The sequence below is a fragment of the Peromyscus maniculatus genome, chromosome 23 (assembly GCF_049852395.1).
Source record: "Peromyscus maniculatus bairdii isolate BWxNUB_F1_BW_parent chromosome 23, HU_Pman_BW_mat_3.1, whole genome shotgun sequence".
In the NCBI taxonomy this organism is placed as follows: Eukaryota; Metazoa; Chordata; class Mammalia; order Rodentia; family Cricetidae; genus Peromyscus; species Peromyscus maniculatus.
In genome coordinates, this window is record NC_134874.1 from 30,224,978 (window position 1) to 30,249,517 (window position 24,540).

At 45.5% G+C, this 24,540-nt stretch overlaps 1 protein-coding gene and 1 pseudogene across 2 annotated transcripts in view; one reads left to right on the forward strand and one right to left on the reverse strand.

The window, feature by feature from the left end:
- Positions 1-21,687, reverse strand: part of LOC102917190 (uncharacterized) — a 41,730-nt gene extending 20,043 nt beyond the window's left edge. Inside the window, exons 1-6 of the mRNA XM_042268104.2 lie at positions 21,664-21,687; positions 16,778-17,290; positions 16,206-16,356; positions 13,210-13,301; positions 12,824-12,950; positions 9,047-9,928 (exon numbers count right to left, since the gene is read on the reverse strand). Coding sequence (XP_042124038.2) covers positions 9,047-9,928; positions 12,824-12,950; positions 13,210-13,301; positions 16,206-16,356; positions 16,778-17,203 — 1,678 coding nt within the window. The 5' untranslated portion in view covers positions 17,204-17,290; positions 21,664-21,687. The remainder of the gene's footprint in view (positions 1-9,046; positions 9,929-12,823; positions 12,951-13,209; positions 13,302-16,205; positions 16,357-16,777; positions 17,291-21,663) is intronic.
- Positions 21,688-21,981: 294 nt separating this feature from the next.
- LOC102916881 (basigin pseudogene) lies at positions 21,982-22,982 on the forward strand (annotated as a pseudogene). Its single transcript, XR_013047536.1, has one exon. The product of XR_013047536.1 is annotated as a basigin pseudogene (transcript).
- Positions 22,983-24,540: the final 1,558 nt, after the last annotated feature.

Below are 24,540 nucleotides of genomic sequence, written 5' to 3' on the forward strand. Positions count from 1 at the left end.
GTGTCACAGAAATCCAGCTGGGGAAACCTCAGCAGTTTTCATTACAGTTCTTGACTCCTTCCTTTTCTTTCAAGGTTGGTTCTCCCCTCTTCCCTCCCTCCCCCGGTCCCTCTCTCCCCTCTTCCCTCCTTCCCTTCCTCCCTTTGTCCCTCCCTCCCAAGCTATTCTTTTCTTCCCCACTCCCCTCCTGCCTTCCCTTCCAACCATCCATTCCCACACCCACCAGGCTCTTGGAATGTAGTGCCTTCAACTCACAATCCTGCTAAGCCTCTGAGTGCTGGGATTACAGGTACGCTCCATCACACCCAGCATTCGTGGTGATCCCTAAGGTCCTTGTTTTTTCCAAGACAGTTTCTCTGTTTAACAGCCCTGGCTGTCCTGGAACTCGCTTTGTACACCAAGCTGGAGCTTGGCCTTGAACTCAGAGATCCGCTTGCCTCTACCTCTCGAGTTCGGGAATTTAAAGGCCTGTTCCACCATGCCCAGCAGATGGTTATGTTTTTCAGTTTTAACTTATTCACTTATTTTTGCAGCCATAGGAATGCTTGGCCAGTAGGGGATGATCAAGACTCAATTTCTCTTAGAAGACAGCAGGCGGCCCACTTATGGCCACTCTGGTCATGTTCTGGAGTTTTCAGGTCAGTGGTGGATACAGGTGCTGGAAGACCGTGCTCAGAGAAGCATGGCAGCCCACCTTTTTTTTTTTTTTTTTTTTTTTTTTTTTGTATTAAAGATTTAATTATTTATTATGTATACAGTGTTCTGTCTGCACATATCCCTGCAGGCCAGAAGAGGGCACCAATCTCATTACAGATGGCTGGGAATTGAACTCAGGACCTCTGGAAGAGCAGCCAGTGCTCTTAACCTCTGAGCCATCTCTCCAGCCTGGCAGCCCACCTTCTACCTTGCTCCACACATGTCTTCACCTGGCTTGTTCACTTCCATCCTATGGTGCTAGTTAGTTTTTATGTCAACTTGACCCAAGCTAGAGTCAACTGGGAGGAGGGAACCCCAACTGAGAAAATGCTTCCATAAGATCTAGTTGTAGGCAACCCTGTAGGGCATTTTCTTTTTTTTTTTTTTCTTTTTTCTTTTTTTTAAATCTATTTATTATGTAGTGTTCTGTCTGCATGTATGCATGCAGGCCAGAGGAGGGCACCAGATCTCATTGCAGATGGTTGTGAGCCACCATGTGGTTGCTGGGAATTGAACTCAGGACCTCTGGAAGAACAACAAGTGCTCTTAACCTTTGAGCCATCTCTCCAGCCTGGCAGCCCACCTTCTACCTTGCTCCACACATGTCTTCACCTGGCTTGTTCACTTCCATCCTATGGTGCTAGTTAGTTTTTATGTCAACTTGACCCAAGCTAGAGTCAACTGGGAGGAGGGAACCCCAACTGAGAAAATGCTTCCATAAGATCTAGCTGTAGGCAACCCTGTAGGGCATTTTCTTAATTCATGATTGATTAAGGAAAGAGCCCAGCCCTATTGTGGGTGGGTCCAAGCCTGGGCTTGAGGTCCTGGGTTCCATAAGAAAACAGGCTGAACAAGCCTGTAAACAATACCCTTCAGGGCCTCTCCTGCCTCCTGGTTCCTGCCTTGGCTTCCCTCAAATGGACTGTGTGATTCAGGATATGTATGCCAAACAAATCCTTTCCTTCCCAAGTTGCTTGTGGTCATGGTGCCTCTTCACAGCAATAGAAAAGTAATTAAGGTATTTATCCTTTTATTTTTTAAAATGCTTTATTTTTATGTGTGTTTTGCCTAAACGTGTTAGAGGCCAGAAAAGGGTGTTGGAATCCTCGAGAGTAGAGTTATAGATGGTTGTGGGCCACCTTGTGGGTGCTGGGAATTGGACCTGGGTCCTCTGGAAGAGCAGCCATTGCATTGAGCCAACTCTCTGGCCACTATCTATCCTTTCTAATAAAGAGGTAGAGGCTGTGAAAATCACTGATTCACAGCTAGCCAGAAGTCCAGGTGGTAACTGGAGACTCCTGCCTGGCATTTGAGGTGAGGACAGTTTTGTGGGATGAAGTCCCTTAACCTGTGGAGTCTGCACTTACTTCAGTTAGGGTGGGAATTGACTTGCAGGACATTCAGCCACAGGTATCCAGAGAACCATGAAACCAAACCAACTGACCACCATCCTGACTGACATTTGGTGTCAGAAGTGTTCTAAGTAGGAGGTTCCTCTTTTGAGTTTGAGATGGTCTCACTGTCTGACCTGGAACCTATTCTGAAGACCAGGCTGCACTTCCATTTGCAATGATCCTCCCGTTTCTGCCTCCGGGGGTGCTGGGATTCAGTGCACCACCATACATTTGGATATGTGTACATACACATTTGTGCTTGCTGATGCCAAGGGACCACCATGGGCATCATTCCTCAGACACTGTCCACCTTTTTTATTTTTGACAATGGGTCTCTATCTTGGTTGGAAATAACCAAGTAAGCTAGGCTGGCTAGCCAAAAAACCCTAGAGTCTTCCTGTTCCTACCTCCCCAACCTAGCCCTTCTTTGCTTGAGTTCTGGTATTCACTCAGGTCTGGACTGATTGAGCTATCTCCCCAGCCCTGAACCCATAACTTTAATATAACCAAAGGATGACAAAACGAAAACACTTATACACAAAAACAGTCACCAGTACTGCCTGCTGGGAACTTATTTCACTAAGACCCAGGAGACTACAGAACACTTGCTACATATCTCATCGCCCCCCAACTTTACTACTTTAACATCTCAACAGACCTCACTTGTCTCCTAAAGTGGACCACTGTCTGTTATCAAGTGCACTCTTTCTTTCCTCTTCTTCCAGGATTTCACATAGCCCAGGCTGGCCTCACACTTACCATATAGCCAAAGATGACCTTGAATTCCTGATGCTCTTGCCTCTGTTGTCCCATTGTTCAGATCACAGGTGTGTGCCACCTTACCTGGTTTAGGTGGTACAGGGGTTGCATGTTGGAGTTAAGGCAAGCACTCTACCAATATCACTATATGCCCAGCTTTCTGTTCTTTAGGGAAACATAGAAATAAATCCAAAAGACCCGTTGTTCTCCTAAATCCCATTATTTAGCAAAAGGAGCCTTTATAGAAATATGAATGAGGATTTAAACCAAATTCCATTTGAAAGTATTTATTGAACATCTACTAAGCATCTGGACTCTTCAGAGGCTGGTCAAATAAAAAATCCAGTTTTTAACAGCAATGATTTAATCCTGCTGACATACAAAGTTTGTTCTTTGGGTCTAATTGATGCTAATATAAGCTGGGAATGAACAAAACAGGATCGTTTATCTAGCCTCTAAACAAAAAGACAGTGCCTGAGTTAACTATAGATTTATGCTTAGCATGTTGACCTGGTTATAATAATCTTTAACTAAAAGTTTATAAAAATACACTCAAAATAACTGTTTTTGCTTGCATAACCACCCTAACCCTTAACACTCATATTCTCAGGACAAGATTTTTCTGTTTAATCACAATCTTCCTCCCACCCACACCCCACGAGCTGCAGTAAACTGGTAATCCTCACTACCAGCAGAAACATTTCTTTTGGGCAGGGACAATGCTGGAGATTGCATCCAGGGCCTTGCATATGGTAGCCCATTATTGGGGTATTCAAGCAAGTGCTCTGCTTAGCCATGCCCCACCTCTCACTAGGGAATTCCATGCAAGTGCTGCACCACATCTTGGGGCCACTCACCCTCAGGGAACACTCTAAGTAAATGCTCTTTACTGATCCACACCCCTCACCAAGGAAGTCTCTATTCCAGCTAGGGCAGACTAGAAACTTCAAGCTGTTACCAGTTAAGACGAGGAGGTGGTGAGCAAGCACCCCATCCCCCACCAGAGATGTCTTTCTGCCCTCCGTATTTTCTTAGCAGATCATGAGGCTATTGGAATGTCCTTGGCCATTCTTTTGTAACACATCTAATTTTGTCCAGAGACTACAGGATAAGTGCGACTGGTCCCCCTTTTGTGGACCAAAAGGATTTAACCCCACTCTCAAACTGGAATGAAATACAAGTTTTGGTCCAGCCTCTTCCAACCTTTCACAAATCTCCTTCTTTCTATCTTCGAACACTGGACCACATTTACTTAGCGAGTGCTTGTGAACTGAAACCATTTTAAAGACCAGTTAACTTGGCTAAGAGCCGTGTAATTTGAGGTTGAGTCAGTTTTTTTGGAAGGGGGCGTGTCGAAACCTCCAATAACAACCAACAAACAAAACCCAAAAAAACCAGACCTCAAAATCACAGCAGACCATGATTCCCTGTTTTTTTTTTCCATTTGGGACCACGGTTCAGAGCTGGCTAACCTTCATTCTCTCCATTCTGCTGTTTAGAACGTTAGAGAAAAGCATGGGATCAGTGGGATCAACTAGGAAAGAGAACCAGACAACAGGAAACGAAGTTCTCATATGAAGACGTTAGTTATCATGGGACGGCAAAAGGACTTCCCAAGCTTATGTTTGACCTGCAGTGTTAGAGATGGCTTACCTTACCTATAACTTCAAGTTTGTTTTACAAAGTTTTGAAAAGTAAAACAAGTATTATCAGACATAATACAAAATCTGAATAGCAAAATAAGCAACTGCTTTAAAATGTACAGTAGTATTTCTATACGAAGAGCAAAGCGTAGATCTATGTTAGAAAAACTTTCCAACAATGCTCATTGTCTCTAGTTGTAGCTGAAATAAAAATCTACCCTAACTTCTATGAAGTGACCTATTTATACCATTTAAGTTTGCCTCTCTGGTTCTGTATTTCATTCAATGCACAGACCTTTGCTTCTCTAATAGGGAATTCCAACATATTCCTATTTCTGTGGACACAGGCTGGCTGTGAATTTGTGATCTGTCTCAGCCTCCTGAGTGCTGGGACACCACTACGCTTGGCTCCCTTATAGATACACACACACATACTTAGATTTTTTGATAGGATCTCCTGCAGTTTAGGCTGGTCTCAAACTCCTGATCCTCTTGCCTTTACCTCCCATGTGCTAGGATTACACATCTTTGAGATGAAGTCCTGGGGATGGAACCACACCCCAGCCCTCTCCCACACACTTCTGAGAGTGGACACAGAAAAGGGCTCTCCTGGCAAGCTTGCTGTATCGAGTGTTCCAGCTTTGTCACTGCAAGTGACAAAATCAGCCTTCCACGAGGATGGCAAGGTGAACCTGATTAAATTCCCTTTTGATAAACAGATCAGCATACCTCTTGGAAATAAAGTTGACAATTCTAGGATTAAAAACTTAAACCAATAAATATTCACAGCTATGAATTTTCAGTCTCCTAAGCATAAATGTGCCAGAGAATGGGAGCAAGGATAGGCCTTGCAGTAGAGTCAAAGCAAATCTCCCAATGCTTCTCAAACTCTGAGATAGCCCCCACCTCCCCACCAAGACCCAGTGTGTTTCCTGGAAAACAGCCTAGCTGTTCTGTATACTTCCTATCCTCTGCTGAGTGCATGTCCGCTCAAATATATTAACAATGGAGAAGGCCCTCTGCCCGCTGCCAGGCAGAAGCCACCCATCCCCTCTGATTGTATAGACCAGGCAGCTTGGAGGGGGCATTTACAGAAGCTGCTCCACTTCTGTGTCCTACTGACCTCTTCTCACAAACTCAACAAGCACCAGCCTGGAGAATTTTTCTCCCCACACCTAATTCTGTGAACTAATTATGTTTATAACCACATCACCTTCTTAATTATTCCAAAACTTCACTTTTCTCTTCGGTGATTTGTTCTGTTCAACAGATTCGAACAGGTTTACAAGGACTATAAAGAATGACAGGTCAGCCTGGTCTACAGAGTGAGCTCCAGGACAGGCTCCAAAGCTACACAGGGAAACCCTGTCTCAAAAAAAAAAAAAAAAAAAAAAAAAGACAGGAGGGGTGAGGTACAAAAACACACTGACATTATGGCCTTACAAAATATATCGAGGTACCCAAGTTAACAATTTCTGTAAGAAGTTGTACATTTTTACTAGTTCTTTAGCATTTCCCCACACTTGTTTCCTCCTGTGGATCCTCTGGAGTTAAGACTGAGCTCTCTTGGCAGTTTCTGGAACTTACTGCATGACTGGAACAGACCAAGGGAATTTCACGTCCAAAGCAATGAGTACTATGAAGTTGGCCTCACAGACATTAAGAGTTTATTTACAGTGTAAGCTTTGCCAGACATCACACTGAGACTAGGTCCCATTCTGGAATCAGTTTTCTGATGTATGTAAGGTGTGGACTGTCCCCATATTAAACATGTCCGTCTCTCTACACACAGTTTGCAGTCTCATGTTTATGCCTTTAATATCAAGTGCTTTACATATCAAGTTGTCTCACACATCTATGCTTAGCCTTGCCTGCCAGGCTGAAGTAGAAAGTCCACAACTTGAAGAATTTGACTTTTGTCATAAGGTTAAATTTCAGGTAAAAAGTCTTCAAAAAGGTCCCCTCAGGTCAACATTAGCATGCTAATGATTAACTAGTAAGCACTTAACTGGTAGCAGCCATCCTGAGCACTACAGATGTCAGCCTTTTGGACCATGATGCAGTGATACTGTGCCGAGCATCTAAGACGTTATGATAACCACCTATAACCTGCTTTGTAAGTAAAACACATCTTCAGATGGCTGCCTCCAGGAGTGCATCTGTGGAAGGTCTGAAGCCACTCCAGTGACAATCTAATAGCAACATGTCCCAATAAAATGGGAATCAAATGAGGGGTGGTGGGGGGGCACAGACCTGTCTTAATTTCATTTAAAAACAAAGCCCTGGAGTGATGGCTGAAGTATGTCAGCATGTAGTTGTGTACATCTGTGTATAAGCAGCCAATAGAGAGATGACCAAAGTCCTTTCTTGGGATCAAAGCCAGTGTCTGGATGGGCTCCCAGGGTCCTGAACCTTATTTCAATTGCTTTTTTGTAAGTCAGAGTTCTCACAAGTGCATGTGATTCATTCCTTTTGTAAGAGCCTTCAAGCATCTCCAGCTCCACCTCACTCCAGGTGAACCGGAGTAGCCTTTGGAGCATCTCTGCTGCTTTTCGGTTAGGTGGACAGAAACACTCACAGGCAGCTCTGAGCAAACAGCTTAGACACTGTCACTCACGTGTGACTGGCCTAAGAAAGTCAAAGAGGGACCAGATCATGATTGCTTGAAGGATTCTAGTTTGACCTGAAACTGAGGCCACACAGGCACCAACCTGATGAGACCTGCTATTGTGTCTCACGGACTTTCGATGCTGGTTAATGCAAGATGATTTTCGTTGTTTCTTGAGGGGAAATCTCAAACCGTTCATGTCAATAGTCTTCAAGTTTATCTTTAGCTTATGTTTCTAGGGCTCTGCAGGGCTCTCCACACTTTCATGCTCTCATTAACAGAGTGGTCTGTTCAAGCCCCCGACACCTATGTAGTCCAGACTTGGGTCTCCTGTATGTGTTAAGTCTCCATCAAGAGCTCTGGGAAGCCACCTGCAGAGGTATCAGGAAAGACTAAAGTCCCCCAAACTTACTTCAGTCTTTCAGGAGAGATTAAAAAAGACGCCGTGTGCTATTAAACACAATGACACAACCAACCATACCACAGTGTGGTGGTGGAAGTCCCAGAGCAAGAGGACATCTTCAGCTACTGCCAGCTAATGATGACAGATGCTTCTACAAGTCTCTGCTCAAATGTGGAAAAATGCTCCCTTTAGCTTTCCCTTTTTCTGAGAACTAAAAACAAAAACAAATAAAGGGACACTGACAACAAAAACCCATCACATCTTTTGAAGAGCTTTAGCTAAATTTTGAACACCTCAGCAAATGCTCAAAAGACAAGTACTCAGCAGCTGACCGAAAAGAATTCTGGCCAATAATAAGAGCTTTGCGTGGAATGATGTCACACAAACAAACAAAAACTTTATAGTTAGTGTTCATATTTTTCTTCTGTAAGTGGATGACCAAAGTCATTTTTTGACATTCTGTGGTATTTACTTACTGATCCATGTTTACAGAGTCTCTGCAGGCAGCTAAACAGGCTTTCGCTTATACTTAGGACAAAAATTACATTGTCCCTAGAATAAGTTAGAGCATGGCCTAGAGCTCTGAAGGTACCGTACTTCAGGTACTCACGATTCACAGGCTCTATCACAAATACGATAGTCCTGTTGGAAGTCCGTCATAAGGAGTGCCCTGTGTGTGTTTAATATACATCCAGTGCTGTGCTGTCAGGACATAACTGTATTTCTTGACAACTGAAGCATCTTTTCTTTTTTTTGGGGGGGAGGGGTAATAAAAGCTTCTGTATACTGAACGATGAAGGATTAAAAGACAGTATATAATCAAGTGCCAACTTGTAGAGAGTGCATTTAGGAGTGCTAGAGTGCTTTAGGGACATTGAAGAGGGAGAGAAGCATCTTCAATTGTTGCTATTTCAGTAGGACTGACCTCGCCAATGATGGCAGAGCCACCCACATTTGTTCCAGTCCATAGAACTACAAACTGGTGCATATACCCTCTCTTTCAGAGAGATAGAAATCTTTGGTTTGATTCTGATCAGCAAAGTCCTAGATTTCTATAGCTTTGGCAGGCTACCAGTGATCAGATAGACAACTTTCTGGATATATAACTTGCTCGAGCAGCATGTCCCAATGTAGTTTTTGTATTAACTGTCTCTCTTCATTAAGAAATACAGGTTGTCCAAGTAGGCCTTGTTGGCAGCACGTGGCTTCTTAACTTCAGTGGAATACTCACAGAGCTAGTCTTGATTGGTATACCCATTACTGGAAAGCTTGGCATTTCACTGTGTGTGCTTATCGCGAGTGGAAATATCCTGAAGGATATCATAGGACCAGCTCTCCCTTGCAAGGACTCTAAGAATTACATGCCTATAGACCACCTGAAGGCAGAACACTGTCGATGTAACTCTTAAGAATCCTTACATGTGACTTCTCAAACAATTTGATGGTGTTATTACATTTCCCTCAATGGGCATATATGTCTGACATAATTTTAGAAACAAAGGGGGGAAGTGGTTTGATGACATGCTATTGCTTTACACACAACTTTTCAGGAATGCTCCAAAGGCATCCAGAGAGGCTGGGCTGTATTCTGAGGCTCTCTCTCTGGCATGGATTCTATGGTGCAGCGTGAGGGTTGAGCTCCGGGTGAAGGCCTTACCACACTTAGTGCACTTGTAGGGCTTTTCTCGAGTGTGAATTCTCCGGTGCAAAATAAGGTATGAGTTTCGGTTGAAAGCTTTTCCACATTCACTACATTCATAGGGCTTCTCCCCCGTGTGGATTCTCTGGTGCTTCGTGAGGTCTGAGCTCTGGCTGAAGGCTTTGCCACACTCATTACATTCGTAGGGTTTCTCTCCAGAGTGGATGCGCTGGTGCAGGATGAGATTTGAGCTATGACTGAAGGCTTTGCCACACTCGTTACATTCATGAGGTTTCTCTCCTGTGTGGATTCGCTGATGTAGGACAAGGTTTGAATTGAGACTGAAGGCTTTCCCACACTCATTACATTCGTAGGGCTTCTCTCCAGTGTGGATGATTTTATGGCGGATAAGGCTGGAGCTTCTTGTGAAGCATTTCCCACACTCATCACACCTATGAGTCTTTGCTCCCGATGGAAGCTCTTCGGGGGTGTTATTAAAGTTTGCACTCAGGCTGAAGCTTCTTCCCAGACCTTTGCCCTTCTCCCTTGGGCCCCTCTCTCCTGTAGCAGGCTTCTTTTCCTTGGCTGTAGGTGGCCCAGGCTCTTTCTTCTCTTTGCCAGTTTTTTCTTCAGGGTTTCTCTGCTGCCTTTCAACTACCCTGCTCTGCTGCTCACGTTTCTCTCCAAATTCTTTCTGGAATCTTCCTGCTGTCTCCCCACGTACGGTGGAATCTTCTTTGACGTCAGCCTTTGAGGTTGACTCATGCCCATTCCTGTTTTCAGAACCTGACATGATAAATAGAAAATACGAATAGCACCATTTTCTTCTGAACACAGGTATTAATACAGTGACATTATTTTCTAAGAAACTTCTATATACCTGGGAAATGACTTCATAGCATTAAAGATAAAAGTAGGAAAAGGGAAAACGTTAGTGACAATGGGATTCAGAGCTGAGATGGAGGTGGAAAATCATAGTATTGGTAAAGAGTACAAAGAAGGCCAGGCATAGTGGTGTACATCCAGCATTCACTAAGCTGAGGCAGGAGAATTACCAGTGACAGACCAGTTTGGGTTACATAGCAAAACCCATCTCAAAGGGAAAAAGAAAAAAAAAGAGTGAAAAGGATGTAAAGGGTGTGAGTAAACAGGCATGGCATGGTGAGGAGAACAAAGAAAGTTAAGGAAGGAAAGGAAGGGTAAGGAAGGACTTGAGAAGCTTCAGGGGTTGTTATATCATATGGTCATCTGTAACTAATTTGAAAGAAAACATATTTAGCCAGTCACAGCTGGCCGTGGTGGCACACGCCTGTAATCACAGCACTCTGGAGGCAGAGGCAGGCAGATCTCTGTGAGTTCAAGGCCAGTCTTTTCTATAGTTCCAGGATAGCCAGGGTTACATAGAGATTCTGTGTCAAGAAAAAAAAAAAAAGAAGTCAAATTGTAAGCTTAATCCCAGCACCAGAGGAGAAGAGACAGGCAGATCCCTGTGAGTTCTAGGCCAGCCTTGAGACCTTGTCTCAAAGATAAAATACAGTAATAAGAAATAAAGTGAGATTTCAAGCAAATATTTATAAGTCTTACAAAAAGAGAATAGGCAAGTCAAGTCGTTTTGAGGAGCTGGTCAGTGGTGTTGGCAGAGGGAAGGCCAAGCAGACACTCCCCAGTTCCACCACACTTTATCAACAAGGAGATGGTTAGATTATAGGGCCCCTTGACACAGCAAGCAGTTTTTCTCCACCAGGAAGAACAGCACAGAGCTATCTGAGCTCCTGGAACGAGAAGGGATGAAGGAGCTATCTGGGGATTCATTACCAAAATAGCTAAAATCTTCACCAACTGACAGCTAAGGCTTACAGGAAAGAAACAACTCCTGAGACTGTAATCAGAAGAACCAGAAAACAGAATTTACAGTGTAGAGTTCATCTCTATATTTTAGCAGCCAGCGTATTAAAATACTTAAGTTTAATTTTTATTCCACACTACTAGATCCCATGTATCACTGTTTAAAAAAAACAACCAACAATTATTGTGTGTCCGTGCGAGCGTGTTTTGCCTGCATGCATATGTCTCTGTACCGTGTGTATGCCTGGTGCCTGCAGAGGTCAGAAGGGGGTCTTGGATCTCTTGGATTTGGAGTTATAGATGGTTGTGAGCTACCATGTGGCTGTTGGGAATTGAACCCGGGTCCTCTGGAAGAGCAGCCAGTGCTCTTCACTGCTGAGCCACTTCTCCAGCCCCGAAACAATTCTTTTTTTTTTTTTTTTTTTTTTTTTTTGGTTTTTCGAGACAGGGTTTCTCCGTGTAGCTTTGCGCCTTTCCTGGAACTCACTTGGTAGCCCAGGCTGGCCTCGAACTCACAGAGATCCGCCTGGCTCTGCCTCCTGAGTGCTGGGATTAAAGGCGTGCGCCACCACCGCCCGGGCCCCGAAACAATTCTTAAAAGCATCTGTTTATTTATTTATTTGTTTGTTTGTTTGTTTAGTATTTAGCGTATGTGTGAGAACCATGACCTATGTGTGGAGGTCAGAACACAACCTGTGAGACTCAGTTCCCTCTCCTTTCAACATGTGGGTCCTGGGGCTGAACTCAGGCTGTTAGGTATGAAAAGTGTCCTTTCCCTACGGAACGATCCCACAGGCCCTCCACTCTGCTTCTAAGTGAAGACTCCAAGCGGGTCTGCACCATCCCAGAAGGCTCCTGAATGCTATGACTAGAGGAACTGGTAATACCTAATCTTTGACTTATTGATGAAATCACCATAATCACTGAGTCAAGCGCAGAAAAGAGAAAGCTGATCTACCTCTTTTGAATCCAAGCAAAGGTCCCTGACTAGCTGCACAGTTCTCAAGAGTGTTCCTTTTGTTTTTCCTTCAACAGTTCTAGCAGTGATAGCTTATAAACAAAGACCAACCAGTTCTTATTTCTGTTCAGTATGAAGAGCAGGTACCTAAAAACCACCCTCCCCTTTACACCGGTTTCCAAAGCAAACCTGAGCTCTAGTAAAGCCCTTTCTCCACACCACTCTGCTTATCCTCCCTCTGCCACCCAAGTGGAGTTCTTGCTATGAGATCCCCTTTGGGCTTCTGGGCACTGTGTCCTAGGGCTTAAGATCTAGGAGAGGCCGTGCAACAGCTGTCAGCTGGGTGGCCGTTTTATCTACCTGATGCCCCTTGAATCACTCCCCTCTTACATTCAGCACCAAGAGTTCCTCATAGAAGATCATCATTGGGTTCGGACCTGGGAACCTGATCCTAAAGGAGGGCTAAGGGTCAGGCTCGAGCATCACAACATGGATACTGGGTAATCTTTATAGAACAGAAAAAGACAGACATCCAGGGAGGGTGGATGTCATGGTAAGTTTAGGAACATGGTAAAAATGGGCTGGAACTGGACTGGTAGTCAGTTTGCCTGGCTACCTCTAGTAGGAGGAGATTCCCCTGACAGAGGCGAGCTGAAGCACCAGAGCAGAAAGAATTCTCCCAGGGAACTGAGAGCCTCAGAGCAGAAGGGTCCATTCCTGATTTCAAAGAGCAGAATTACCTAGAGGTAACAAACCTCAAGGCTCTAGGGAGTTGAAGTACCACACCTTTGGAACTCAGCAAACACAAATGTTATCCCTTACTAACCAACACAGAAGCAAAACAATCTTAGCAGACAGGAATTCTGCATCAGTCTTACCCTGGGAAAACACATTCCCCAAATTCTCCTGCCTGCTGTCCCTATTGAGATTCCTCCGAGCCAGGTTCTGACATCCCCACTCCTCCAGGATGAGGGACACGGCCATATCCTCGATCTTCACCATTGCCTGAAATAATAGGAGATCCCCATGCTCAGCAAACCTAAGGTCAGGGATAGAGCTGATGGCAGGACTGTGGGACACTAGGAGAGAACACATGGCCAGACCCTGGTGGACTGAAGGGGTTATGGTGGAAGGACACTAACATTGAGGGGTCTAGGGCTTTTCTTTGGGCTGGGCACCAAGTGACCTGGTAGAGGCTCATGAGATGCTCCAGAAAAAGGGGCAGATACAGGGTCTCAGGAAGGAAGCGGGGCCCATGGCTCACCTGGGAATCTGCGGTCAATAGTGCAGATGCCATCGCCTGGTCTCTGGGATTCCCCTCATGATGAGGGGCAGCAACATGGGTGGCAGGGAGAGCTGAGGAGGAGAAAGGGGCTGTGAGTAAAACAGCTCTTCCCAGAGCCTCCCTCAGTGATGAGCCCCGACGTTCTCCTTCTCATACCAGCATATCCCTGTCTGATGTTCAGCTACTAAAAGGCTAGCTCCACAGGGTACAGTTGATAGGAAGCAAGACTTCAGCTTCCCAGAGACGGAGCTCAAACGCGTCCTTAAAATCACCAGGTCCAAACTTTAAAAGAAGAAAACGAAGCCCTGAGGAGGGCAATGACTACGTAACGCCATTCGGTTTACAATGGTAGGCTCAGTCTAAAGCCCAGGCTCCCATTCTCAGCTTTAGTCGGTAGCTTCAAGTCTGGCTTGTATTTTCTTCCAGCACAGGAACAGCACCAGGGAACTAGACTCCCCTTCTGCCTACACTTGTGAACAACACGTCTTCAAGGCCACAGGAACACCGAGGGAAAGAAGGGGACCTTCACTCTTCTAAGTACATTTCCACCATTCTGATCCTTTCTCCCCCTTATCTGGCCACAGTAGCTGTTTGATAAAACCTACACTCTGTTCAAATGTTGATGAGACATGCGAATGTAGGAAGGTATGGGTCAACACACATAATGAAACACAACCGTAACACAGCATAGACTATCGACTGTATGCAATGAGTAACAAGAATAAAAAAATTAAACTTTAACATTAAAATTCCTCACTTCCCCATCCTTTGCCAAGCCTCATTAGATCTGGAAATGTTGCTGGTAGACAGAGGTATGAACTGCAAAGGACCACAGAAACAGACCACTCGACCACTACATCTTCTAGCTGTTTCTATCTGTGAGGCGAAATACACTCCAGAATAATACCCTAACTCTTAGGCCTTCTCAGAGTTAGCAAACACTGGAAGATGAACAAGGCAGAGGAAACTGAGAATAAATCCTGTCTCAATTCATTCAAGAATAATTTAGTAACTAATAACTCTAGCTGCAGTCTATAGAACCACTTCCCTAGCTACCTGAGGCAACAATCTGGTGCTTAGATCCCGAGTGTCCTCCCTAGCTGACACCTAAAGACACCGCCCAAACTGTCTGCTGTGGACTACTCAAGAGTCCCAGCAGGGAATCAACACAGGAGGAGTTAAACATTTACAGCTGCACATGTCTGCTAGCTGCCTTCCAAGACGCCTGGGAAAGAGAACGCTTCTTTAAGTCTACCCTCTGATAGTGCTCCTCACAAATAAAGACCCTGGTGAGGAACATACTTTAACTCTTCCCTAACTTAGTAACAAACTTGAAGGAAAAGGTGTGTGTGTGTGTGTGTGTGTGTGTGTGTGTGTGTGTGTGTGTGTGTGTGTGTGTTCAAGTGCTCAGGTGCCCTTGGAGGCCAGAAAAGGGTGTCAGATCCCCTGAAGCAGAAGTTATAGGCAGTTGTGAGTGGCCTGAGATAGATGAACGCTGGTCCTCTGTGAGGGCAGCAAGATCTCCTAACTGCTGAGCCATCTCTCCAGCCCCCAATATTTACACCTTTGGCAATTGTTCTGATATTCTATGCACCTGCTCTATTTTAAACTCTGATAAAAAATATTGTCTATTTCTGTAAATGGGCTGGGAAACCAATCAAATGCAATAGATTTTTACAGAAATCCTACACTAGCATTGTTCCTCAGTAAAAAAGGTAATTGTTCCTATTCTCTTCTCTTTGAAAAGTTTAAAGGTAACCTTTGAAAGAATGTTATAAAACAGTTTATATAGTTAAATAAATGGATCTTTCGCAGCCAGGACTACACAGAGAAACTCTGTCTCAAAAAACAAAAGCAAAACAAAGCAAAAAGATCTTTACAAAGATTTACGACTCCCTACAAAGTTATTTAAGAACTACTAAGAAAAAAAGAAAGAAAGAAAAAAAAAGGGAAGAAGAACTACTAACTAAAGTGTTTTGCAACTCAGGCTGGAAGCAGGCCTGGTGTAATCCCAGGACTCAGGAGGCTGAGGGAGGAGGATGGGAGTTAGAAGCCAGCCTTGGGCTACACAGCAAGATCCTGTCTCAAAACAAACCATTAAGGCTGGAAACAATGCACCATTGGTTCTAATATCCTCCACTCAGAACTCGGCTAGACATCTGGAATGCACAGTTCAACACATAATGTAATGCTCACCGAGTATGGTACATAGTCCACTTACTTCCTTAGTAAACAACATTCAGCCCAAGATCGGTCTGTGAGCTATGCTGTAATAATGAAAGACATAACACCCAAACAAGTATGCTTCTTTAAGGGGTTACCTGGTAACATGGAAAGAGGTACTTCCATCTCAGACCATTTATTTGTCCCCTTCTCCCTATCCTTTTTTTTGGGGGGAGAGGGGCAGGGTGCGGTTTCAAGACAGGGTTTCACAGTGTAACAGTCTTGGCTGTCCTGGAACTAACTGGCCTTGACTCACAGAGATCTGCTTGCCTCTGCCTCCTGAGTGCTAGGATTAAAGGTGTGCACCACCACTGCTGGGAATCTTTTTTTTTTTTTTTTTTAAAGAGGGAGATCAGGCAAGGTCTCATTCCCTCATTGACCTGGGCTGACCTCAAACTTGTTGTGTAGTTGAGGATGACCATGAAACTCTCAATCTCCTGTGGCCCTGACCTGAGTGTTACAAGTGTGCACCATGCCTGCTTTTTTTGTTTTGCCTTTGAGTCAGGTTCTCACTATGTGGCCATGGCTGGCCTGGAACTCACTATGTATCTCATGCTGCCCTCGAACTCAGAGACCCTCCTGCTTCTGTCTCCAGAAGGATAAGATTACAGGACTGTGCCACCACGCCTTGTTTCGCAGCGTTGGCGATGAAACCTAGTGCCTCACGTAAGACAGGCTAGCACTCTACCAACTGAGCCACACCTCTAACCTGAACGTTTACTTCTCTTCTGCACATGAACCCAGCTTCCTACCTCTGGACGGCAAGAGGCGAGGCTTCCGAGATGAATGCTTGAAATGAGAGCGGGTAGCTTCGTGATGGTCAAAGCTTGAGGACTCCTGAACTGGATCCAGAGGCACCACCCCCCTGGCAAGCATCTCAGGCCCATGAACTTGACCTGGGACCTGGAGGGAAGAAAATGGTTTCTGGGTAAAACTTCTGGTTGGCCTGAACTCATAATCCTCCTGCTTCAGCATCTCAAGTGCTAGGATTGTACAAATGAAGTACAATGCCTGGCCCAGTAAGTTACTTTTAAAATAGGAATTAGAAATATTAAAATAAAGGCTCTATGTATGCCAATGGATGCTAAAAGGAGGCAGCCAGACCACTTTGTCCTTGCTATGGTCAGCTTCCTTCCTATGGTCAGCCACCAAACCCAGAGCTTCACAAATGCCACGCACACACTCTAGAACTGAACTATCCTGCCTGTCCCCTGAACTCTTTGAATGAGTCCAGGGGAGCGAGAATAACTGCCCCAAACACTCCCAACACTGAGCCTTCTCCTAAGTCTATGCCCTTCTTATACACAACAGGTGCACTTTTTACCTGCTGTCCTGACAGATCAAGCTCCAAGTCTTCCAGAAGAGTCACGGCTTCCTCTCCGCTGTCCGGCCGGTACTCCTGCAGCCAGACTTGCAGCTCTTTGGGCAGGATGGACAGGAACTGCTCCAGCACCAACAGCTCCAGGATCTGTTCCTTGGTGTTGACTTCGGGTCGAAGCCATTGATGACAAAGTTCCTTTAGTCGATTCAGAGCTTCTCGAGGCCCAAAAGTGTTCTGGTAACAAAAGCGCCTGAACCGCTGGCGGAATACCTCTGGGTCGGGCGGTGGCGTCTCCTGCAGGCTGGAGTCCTGCCCCCACATGTGGTCTTCCTCATCTTCTTCTTCCACCTTCACGATGACTATACCATCCTTCTCCTGTGCAGCCTGTGGGGACAGACCCGTGGCTTCCCTTGACTCAGCAGTCATCATTCAGGCTTGGGGAACTGGTGGGGTTCAACAGGGTCAGGCTGGCGTTTCTGTTCCAGCAACTGTTTTCTATTGGTTTCTGCACTATTCCTAAAGTTAAAAACAAAAACAAAAACAAAAAAACAGTGGTAAGATATGTTTTAAAAAGTGACCTGGGGGAAAAAAAGTGACCTGGGGTGGTGGCGGCGGCGGCGGCAGCAGCTTTAATCCTAGCACTCAGGAGGCAGAGCAAGGCTGATCACTGTGTGTTCGAGGCCAGCCTGGTCTACAGAGTGAGATGCAGACAGGCACCAAAGCTACACAGAGAAACTCTGTCTAGGAAAACAACAACAACAACAACAACAAAAATCCATGCCAACAATAGCCAAAAGAATGCTGAAATCAATAAACGAATATCAGAAAAAAAAAGGATTTTAAGAAACACAAAATGTTACATAAAAACAGACATTTTGGGTTGGGGATTTAGCTCAGTGGTAGAGCACTTGCCTAGCAAGCGCAAGGCCCTGGGTTCGATCCTCAGCTTAAAAAAAAAAGTGACCTGAAAGCAGAAAAAAGTGGGTCCCTGGGCTCAAAGGCCTACCAGTTTAGCATTCTCGATGAGCTCCAGGCTAGTGGGGGTGCACATCTTTAATTCCAGCACTCGGGAGGCAGAGGCAGGCGGATCTCTGTGAGTTCAAGGCCAGCCTGGTCTACAGAGCTAGTTCTAGGACAGTCAAGACTACACAAAGAAACTTGTCTTCAAAAAACAAAAAACAAAACCAAACAAAAAAATCCAGACCAGAAAAAAAACAAAACAAAACAAAACCAGAAAGAAACTAAGGCCGACAGCAATTGAGGGACAACACTCACGGTTGTCCTCTGGCCCCCACATGTACCCACACATACATGAGAATGTTCACACGTGATACAAAGTGACTTGTGCTACTAATCCTTCATACAAGGCTACTAAGAATGCCTCTAGACATAAAGGAGAAATCACAGTAGAGCTGCACTGGCCTTGATGTCACTGCTAATATAAAGGTTTGCAAACAGAAGCCTTCTATGGGCGGCCTCTACCCTCAGGGTATTTGCCTGTAGTCAGAGCAATGTCCTTCCAGGGAGACAGCAGGTCACAAAATGGGGACATCCTCAATGCCTGTGCACCGAGTGCCAAGGGCTAAACTAAGCATAGCACAAGTCTCTACATCTACCCCACCACCACCCAATCCTAGCTGACAAAAAAATATTAGTATCTGTATAGACATGTAACTGAGTTTAGAACGCTTAATATTCTCAGGAGCAGATATGTCCCTGACACTGAAGCCAAACTTGAAGACACAGGACTTGCTGATGCACCATTTAGATCCTTTTAATACTTTCTGAGTGCTGTGGTGGGCCAAAGGCTGCAGCTTCCACATAGACTACAGAAAGCAAGTATCACAGTATCCGTATGTCCAAAGTGAGGGCTGGATTGGCACAGGTGGCAGCACATGCCTAGCATGCACACATGAGGCCATGGAATCACTCTACAATTCTGCATAAAACAGGTGTGGCATACACATTTGTAATCCTAGCATCTAGCACCACCAGGAGTTCAAGGTCATCCTTAGGCACATTCAGAGCCAGTGTAGGATACCCAAGACCCCTTTTGAAAGAGAAAGGGTCATGGGAGGAGAGGAAGAAAGGAAGGAAAGGGATAGAGGAGGAGAGGGGGGAAAACGGGAAAGGGAGGGGGTAAGGGAGGGGAGGGGGAGACAGGGCTTGTAGGAATAGGCAGGTGTAGAAGCCTATAATCTGAGAACTTGAGAGGCAGAGGCAAGAATCATGAATTCAACCTTAGAACAGCTCCAGACCAACCTGGGCAGCAGGAAGCTATCTTAAAAACAAAAACCAAACACTGGGCATGGTGGTGTATACCTTTAATCACAGCGCTCAGGAGGCAGACAGGCAGATCTGAGTTCAAGGTCAGCCTGGTCTACAGAGCAAGTTCCAGGACTGCCAAGGCTATGCAGAAAAACTCTATCTCAGAAAACCAAAACTAGTCCCCACCTCCACGCCACAAAAGTGAGATAAATTAAGTCATATTTTAACCTACAAAGAGGTCACTTGGTCTAAATGGTGAGCTGTAACATGTCACATTAGGTACCTTACATCCCAAGGGAAGAACTTCTCCTCTCAATTTGCTTGTTCAGTTTTGGATCCCGTGACATTCCCTTGTGTATCTGAGCTATATTACGCAAAATAACAGATTATTCTAACTGGCTTCACCTATTCTCTTCATAAGAGACTGGCAACTTTAAAGACACGAGGAGACTGTAACCAGAGGATTCATGACATAAAAACAAAACAATGGTACAGCTGAAGCTCCGCTGAGAGCAAGGTCTCAGCCACACAAGAGGCAAAACCCAATGCCAACCTACACCAAATTAAGAAGCATCAATGACTGGGAAAGCAGGCAGCTTTTAAAAATGTGTGAGTAGGGCTGTGGATATATCTTAGTATCAGAGTGTTTATTTAGTATGATTAAGAGAGGGATAAATGCATGGTACCACCAAAAAAAAAAAAAAAGGTCTGGAAATAACAATTATAAAATTAAGTAGTCCTATTGTTAAGAAATCCTAACTGCCAAAAAACCAATTATCAATTACCCTGAAAATCATCTTTCCTTTTTTTTGAGACTGGGTTTCTCTGTGTAACAGTTGTGGTTGTCCTGGAGCTCGCCTTGAATTCACAGAGATCCTCCTGCCTCTGCCTCTCTAGTGCTGGGATTAAAAGTGTGCACCCACCACTGCCCGGCTCTGGAAACCATCTTTAATATGTACATCCTTCTTGAAAAAAGTTATCTGTGAGTATGTGTGCCTTCATGAATTTATGTGCACCACATATGTGCAGGCGCCTGAGGAAAACAGAACAGAGTACTGGATGCAGATGGGTACTGGGAACGGGACCTGAGTCCTTGGTAAAAGCAGTAAATGTGGTGACATATTGTGTACCCCAATAAACTCACCTGGGGATCAGAGGACAGAGCAGCCACTAGATAAGACATAGAGGTCAGGCAGTGGTGCACACACCCTTAATACTACCACTTGGGAGGCAGAGATCCCCTGAATCTCTGTGAGTTCAAGGCCACACTGCAAACAGAGCCAGGCAGTGGTGGCACACGCCTTTAGTCCCAGGAAGTGACGGCAGGGCGGAGAAAGGTATATACGGAGTGAGCAAATAGGAACTCACTCTTTTTAAGCTGAGGATTTCATAGAGGTAAGGACTAGTGGCTGGCTGTTCTGCGTCTCTGATCTTTCAGCTTTCACCTTGATATCAGGCTCTGGGTTTTTTAATTTTTATTTATTTATTTATTAAAAGACCATCTAAGATTTGAACAAGTAAGCACTAAGGTTTGGAATCTCTACAGGGCTGGAGAGATATCCCTGTAGTTAAGAGCGCTTGTGTGATCATGAGGGTTGGGTTTAGATTTTAGCACCGCATCACAAGGTGAGTCTGCGTACCTGGCATACACACGAGCAACAGCACACACAAATAAATAAACCTTTAAAAATAACTTGGAACTACTTTCTAACTCATTTGAAATTTTTCCAAATGAAGAATTTCAATGGGAATTTGTCTCACCTGTCCTAGGGACTGCTCAGCTGGTCAGTACATTTACCTGCTAGCCAGATATCTCCCCAGCTTGGAGTTAGAAGTCTTTAGTAATAATAAGCCCCAACTTTCTGGTGAGTTTGCAAGACCTGATTGCGGATTTTCAGAAACCTTAAATGCTCCATGGCACTTTCAATCTTACACTGGAGGGGCTGGGGAGATGGCTCTGTGGTTAAAGTCCTAATTGCCAAGCCCGAGGACACAAGTTCCCTCCCCAGTATCCACACGACAGAAGGAGAAAAACAATTCCTGCAAGCTGTCCTGACCTCCACAAGCACATACTTCACAAACAAGCCCCCGCAACCCCGCACACTTGCTCAATAAATGTAAAAGAAAAAAGGAATCAGACTTGGTTAAGGGTACTGCGGTTGTGCCTGTCCCTTCTACTGTTAAAAACAGGGACAATGGTAGGCCCTGCAAGCCCAGTGTGCTGTGACACACTATCAGAACGGTCAATACACACTAGTCGGATTAGTTTTTAAACAATCGTGGAAAATGAAAACAGACTTAAACAGACTTGCTGAGTATGATGACTGCGATTCTCCTAGCTGAACCTACTAGTCTTTGGAAGTATTGTTTTCACTTCTACATATCCATCAAAACTAAAGGATCCTGGGGCCAGCAAGACGGCTCAGTAGGTACAGGCAGTTGCCATTAAGCCTGGTGACCTGCGCAGATCCCTGGGACTCACATGGTAGAAGAACAGATTCCTGAAAGCTGTTCTCTGACCTCAACCTCCCCATACTTGATTTGTCTGTACCCAAATAAATAAATAAATGTAAGTTAAAAAAAAAAAAAAAAAAAAAAAAACAGGCAGTGGTGGCACACACCTTTAATCCCATCTCAGGAGGCAGAGGTAGGTGGATCTCTTGGGTTCCAGGACAGCCAGGGCTACAGAGAGAAACCCTGTGTGTGTGTGTGTGTGTGGGGGGGGGAGTTACTAAAAAACAAAAAACAAACAAACAAAAAAAACCCCAAAAACATGCTAGGGAAATGCTCTTAATACTGAGCTATGTCCCCAGCTCAAGCCAATACTTTTAAACTAGGAGAGCATTAGATTTGGTAGAAATGGGATCGTGTACATGTACTAACATAAAAACTATCTTTCAGTGATAATGTAACATACTGGTCCTTATAGAGCCGCCGCGGGGCCGCGCTCGGACAAGACAACATGGCGGCGGCGCTGCTGTTGGCTTTGGGCTTCGCGCTCCTGGGCGGCCAAGGCGCCTGCGCTGCGGCGGGCACCATCTTAACCTCCATCAACGACGACGGCTCCAAGACACACCTAACGTGCTCTCTCAACAGCAGTGGCGTCGACATTGTTGGCCACCGCTGGATGAGAGGTGGCAAGGTACTTCAGGAGGACACGCTCTCCGACCTGCAGATGCAGTACACGGTGGACACAGACGACAGCTCTGGGGAATATTCCTGCATCTTCCTTCCCGAGCCCGCCGGCAGGGGTGACATCCTTGTGGAAGGACCACCCCGGATCAAGGTCGGAAAGAAGTCGGAGCATGCCAGTGAGGGAGAGAATGTGAAACTGGTCTGCAAGTCTGATTCATCCCACCCTCCTATCACTCAGTGGAACTGGTTTAAGACCTCTGACTCTGGAGACCAAGAGATCACCAATGGCTCCGAGAGCAAGTACGTCGTGATATCCACAGCGGAGAGATCTGAGCTGACCATCAGCAACCTGGACATGAATAGCGACCCTGGCACCTACCTGTGTAACGCCACCAACCCCCAGGGCACTGCCCAGGAGAGGATCACACTGCGTGTGCGAAGCCGCCTGGCTGCCCTCTGGCCCTTCCTGGGCATCGTAGCTGAGGTCCTGGTGTTGATCACTATCATCTTCACTTATGAGAAGCGACGGAAGCCCGACCAGATCCTGGACGAGGATGACCCTGGTGCCGCCCCACTGAAGGGGGGCGAGCATCACACCAAGGACAAGGACAAAATTTGATCCCAACCCAGCGTCTACCTCCACTCCCTGGTCCCAACTGTCCCTACCTGAGCCTACCCGCCCCCCCCTCCTTTCCCAACCCGGGTGAAGACAGAACCTCACCGTGCAGAAAGCCCACTTGGAAGACGCAAGCTGCCCACAGCACCTGTTTTTAGTTTAAACTAAACAAGGTTTCTATGCAGAGAATCCATTCCTTAGGGGTTTCTGTTGTTTGATTTTGTTTCCCTTCCCTTTCTCAAGTGTGTCACTGCAACCCTGTGGAGTGGGGGAGTGGGTTTTTGTCCTTGGCCATGAGGGAGAGGCCAGGGCAAGCTCTGACTTCTTGGTGGAGGGGGGCCACCACCTGCTCCCCTGTATGAGACTGCCCATCCCCACCATGGGCAACATGGCTGGGCCTGCTGGGACCCCACAAATAGAGACCTACCCCACCACTAAAATAAATAAATAATATAACATACTAAATATCGAGAACAGAACAGGCATGCAACTTTTTGTAGGTAACTGGGTTTAAAAAAACCTTAAATTTATTTTTGTGGACTCAAACATGCACATGCCACAGTGAGCTACAGGCGGTCAGAGGACAACTTTGGAGAGTCTCCTACCCTGTGAGTCCAGAGGACTGAGATAAGCCATCACACTGCTTGCAGTGGCTGTTCTGACAATGTTTTCTTCCCATCCCAATACACACAACATACAAAGGTCAGTGCAGTATTGCCTGGGGACACTTACTTCCTTCAATTACGGTCTGTGAATCTCTGATACACATCATTTCAGCTTTCAAGGGTCTCCACGGTTAGGACACATTCTACTCCTCTGTTCCAGCCCTACTGCACTCTTCGGGTTAGCAGTACACCCCCTTATTTCTAGTTATATGGACCAAAATCGGTATCTTCACTCTGTCCCTGTTTCGCTCACCCTTCAAGATGCATACTGCCTTCTGATTCATCTAGCTTAAACAAGGAGATGGGGAGTTGGGCTGTATAGGTGGGGAGGACCATCCCTGCTATTTCAGTCCCCCTTCCACCCTCTTCTTCAACACTGAGTAGCCCTCACCTGCGGGGCCTTAACCTTACCTTCTTTGACTCCCCCTCTTCAAATGCACTGACTCTCCCAGAACCAGAATGAATTGTTGTTGTTTTGTTTTTTTGAGACAGGGTTTCTCTGTGTAACAGCTCTGGCTGTCCTGGAACTCAGAGATCAGCCTGCCTCTGCCTCCCAAGTGTTGAAATTAAAGGCACAAGCCACCACACCCAGGCTGAGTGAATTATTTTTTGAGAAAGGGTAATACTACATATCTCTGGCTGGCCTCCAACTCATTATGTAGCTGAGGATAACCTTTAACTTCCAATCCTCCTGCCTCTACTTCCTGAGTGCGAGGATTACAGGTGTGAGCCATCATATCTGTTTTATGCAGTGCTGGGGATGGAACCCAGGGCTTCACGCCTGCTACATCCATGACACATCCACAACTCTGAGTGAAGTAACTCTTTGTTCGTATTGGTTGTTTAGCCCAAGCTCAATTCTGGCTTCTTTGGCTCTCCACTTCTATTTCCTCCCTACCCACCCATAATTTACTTGCTACTTCACTCTGATGATTTTTCCTCAAATTCCACAGCCCCAGTTGGTGGGCTCCATTTTGTCTCCGCTTCCCCTCCCATCAACCTTCCCACTCAGCAGAACGATTCTGCCCACTGACCTCGTCCATCAGTGATGCTCACCAACACTACAAAAGGAGAGAGTAACA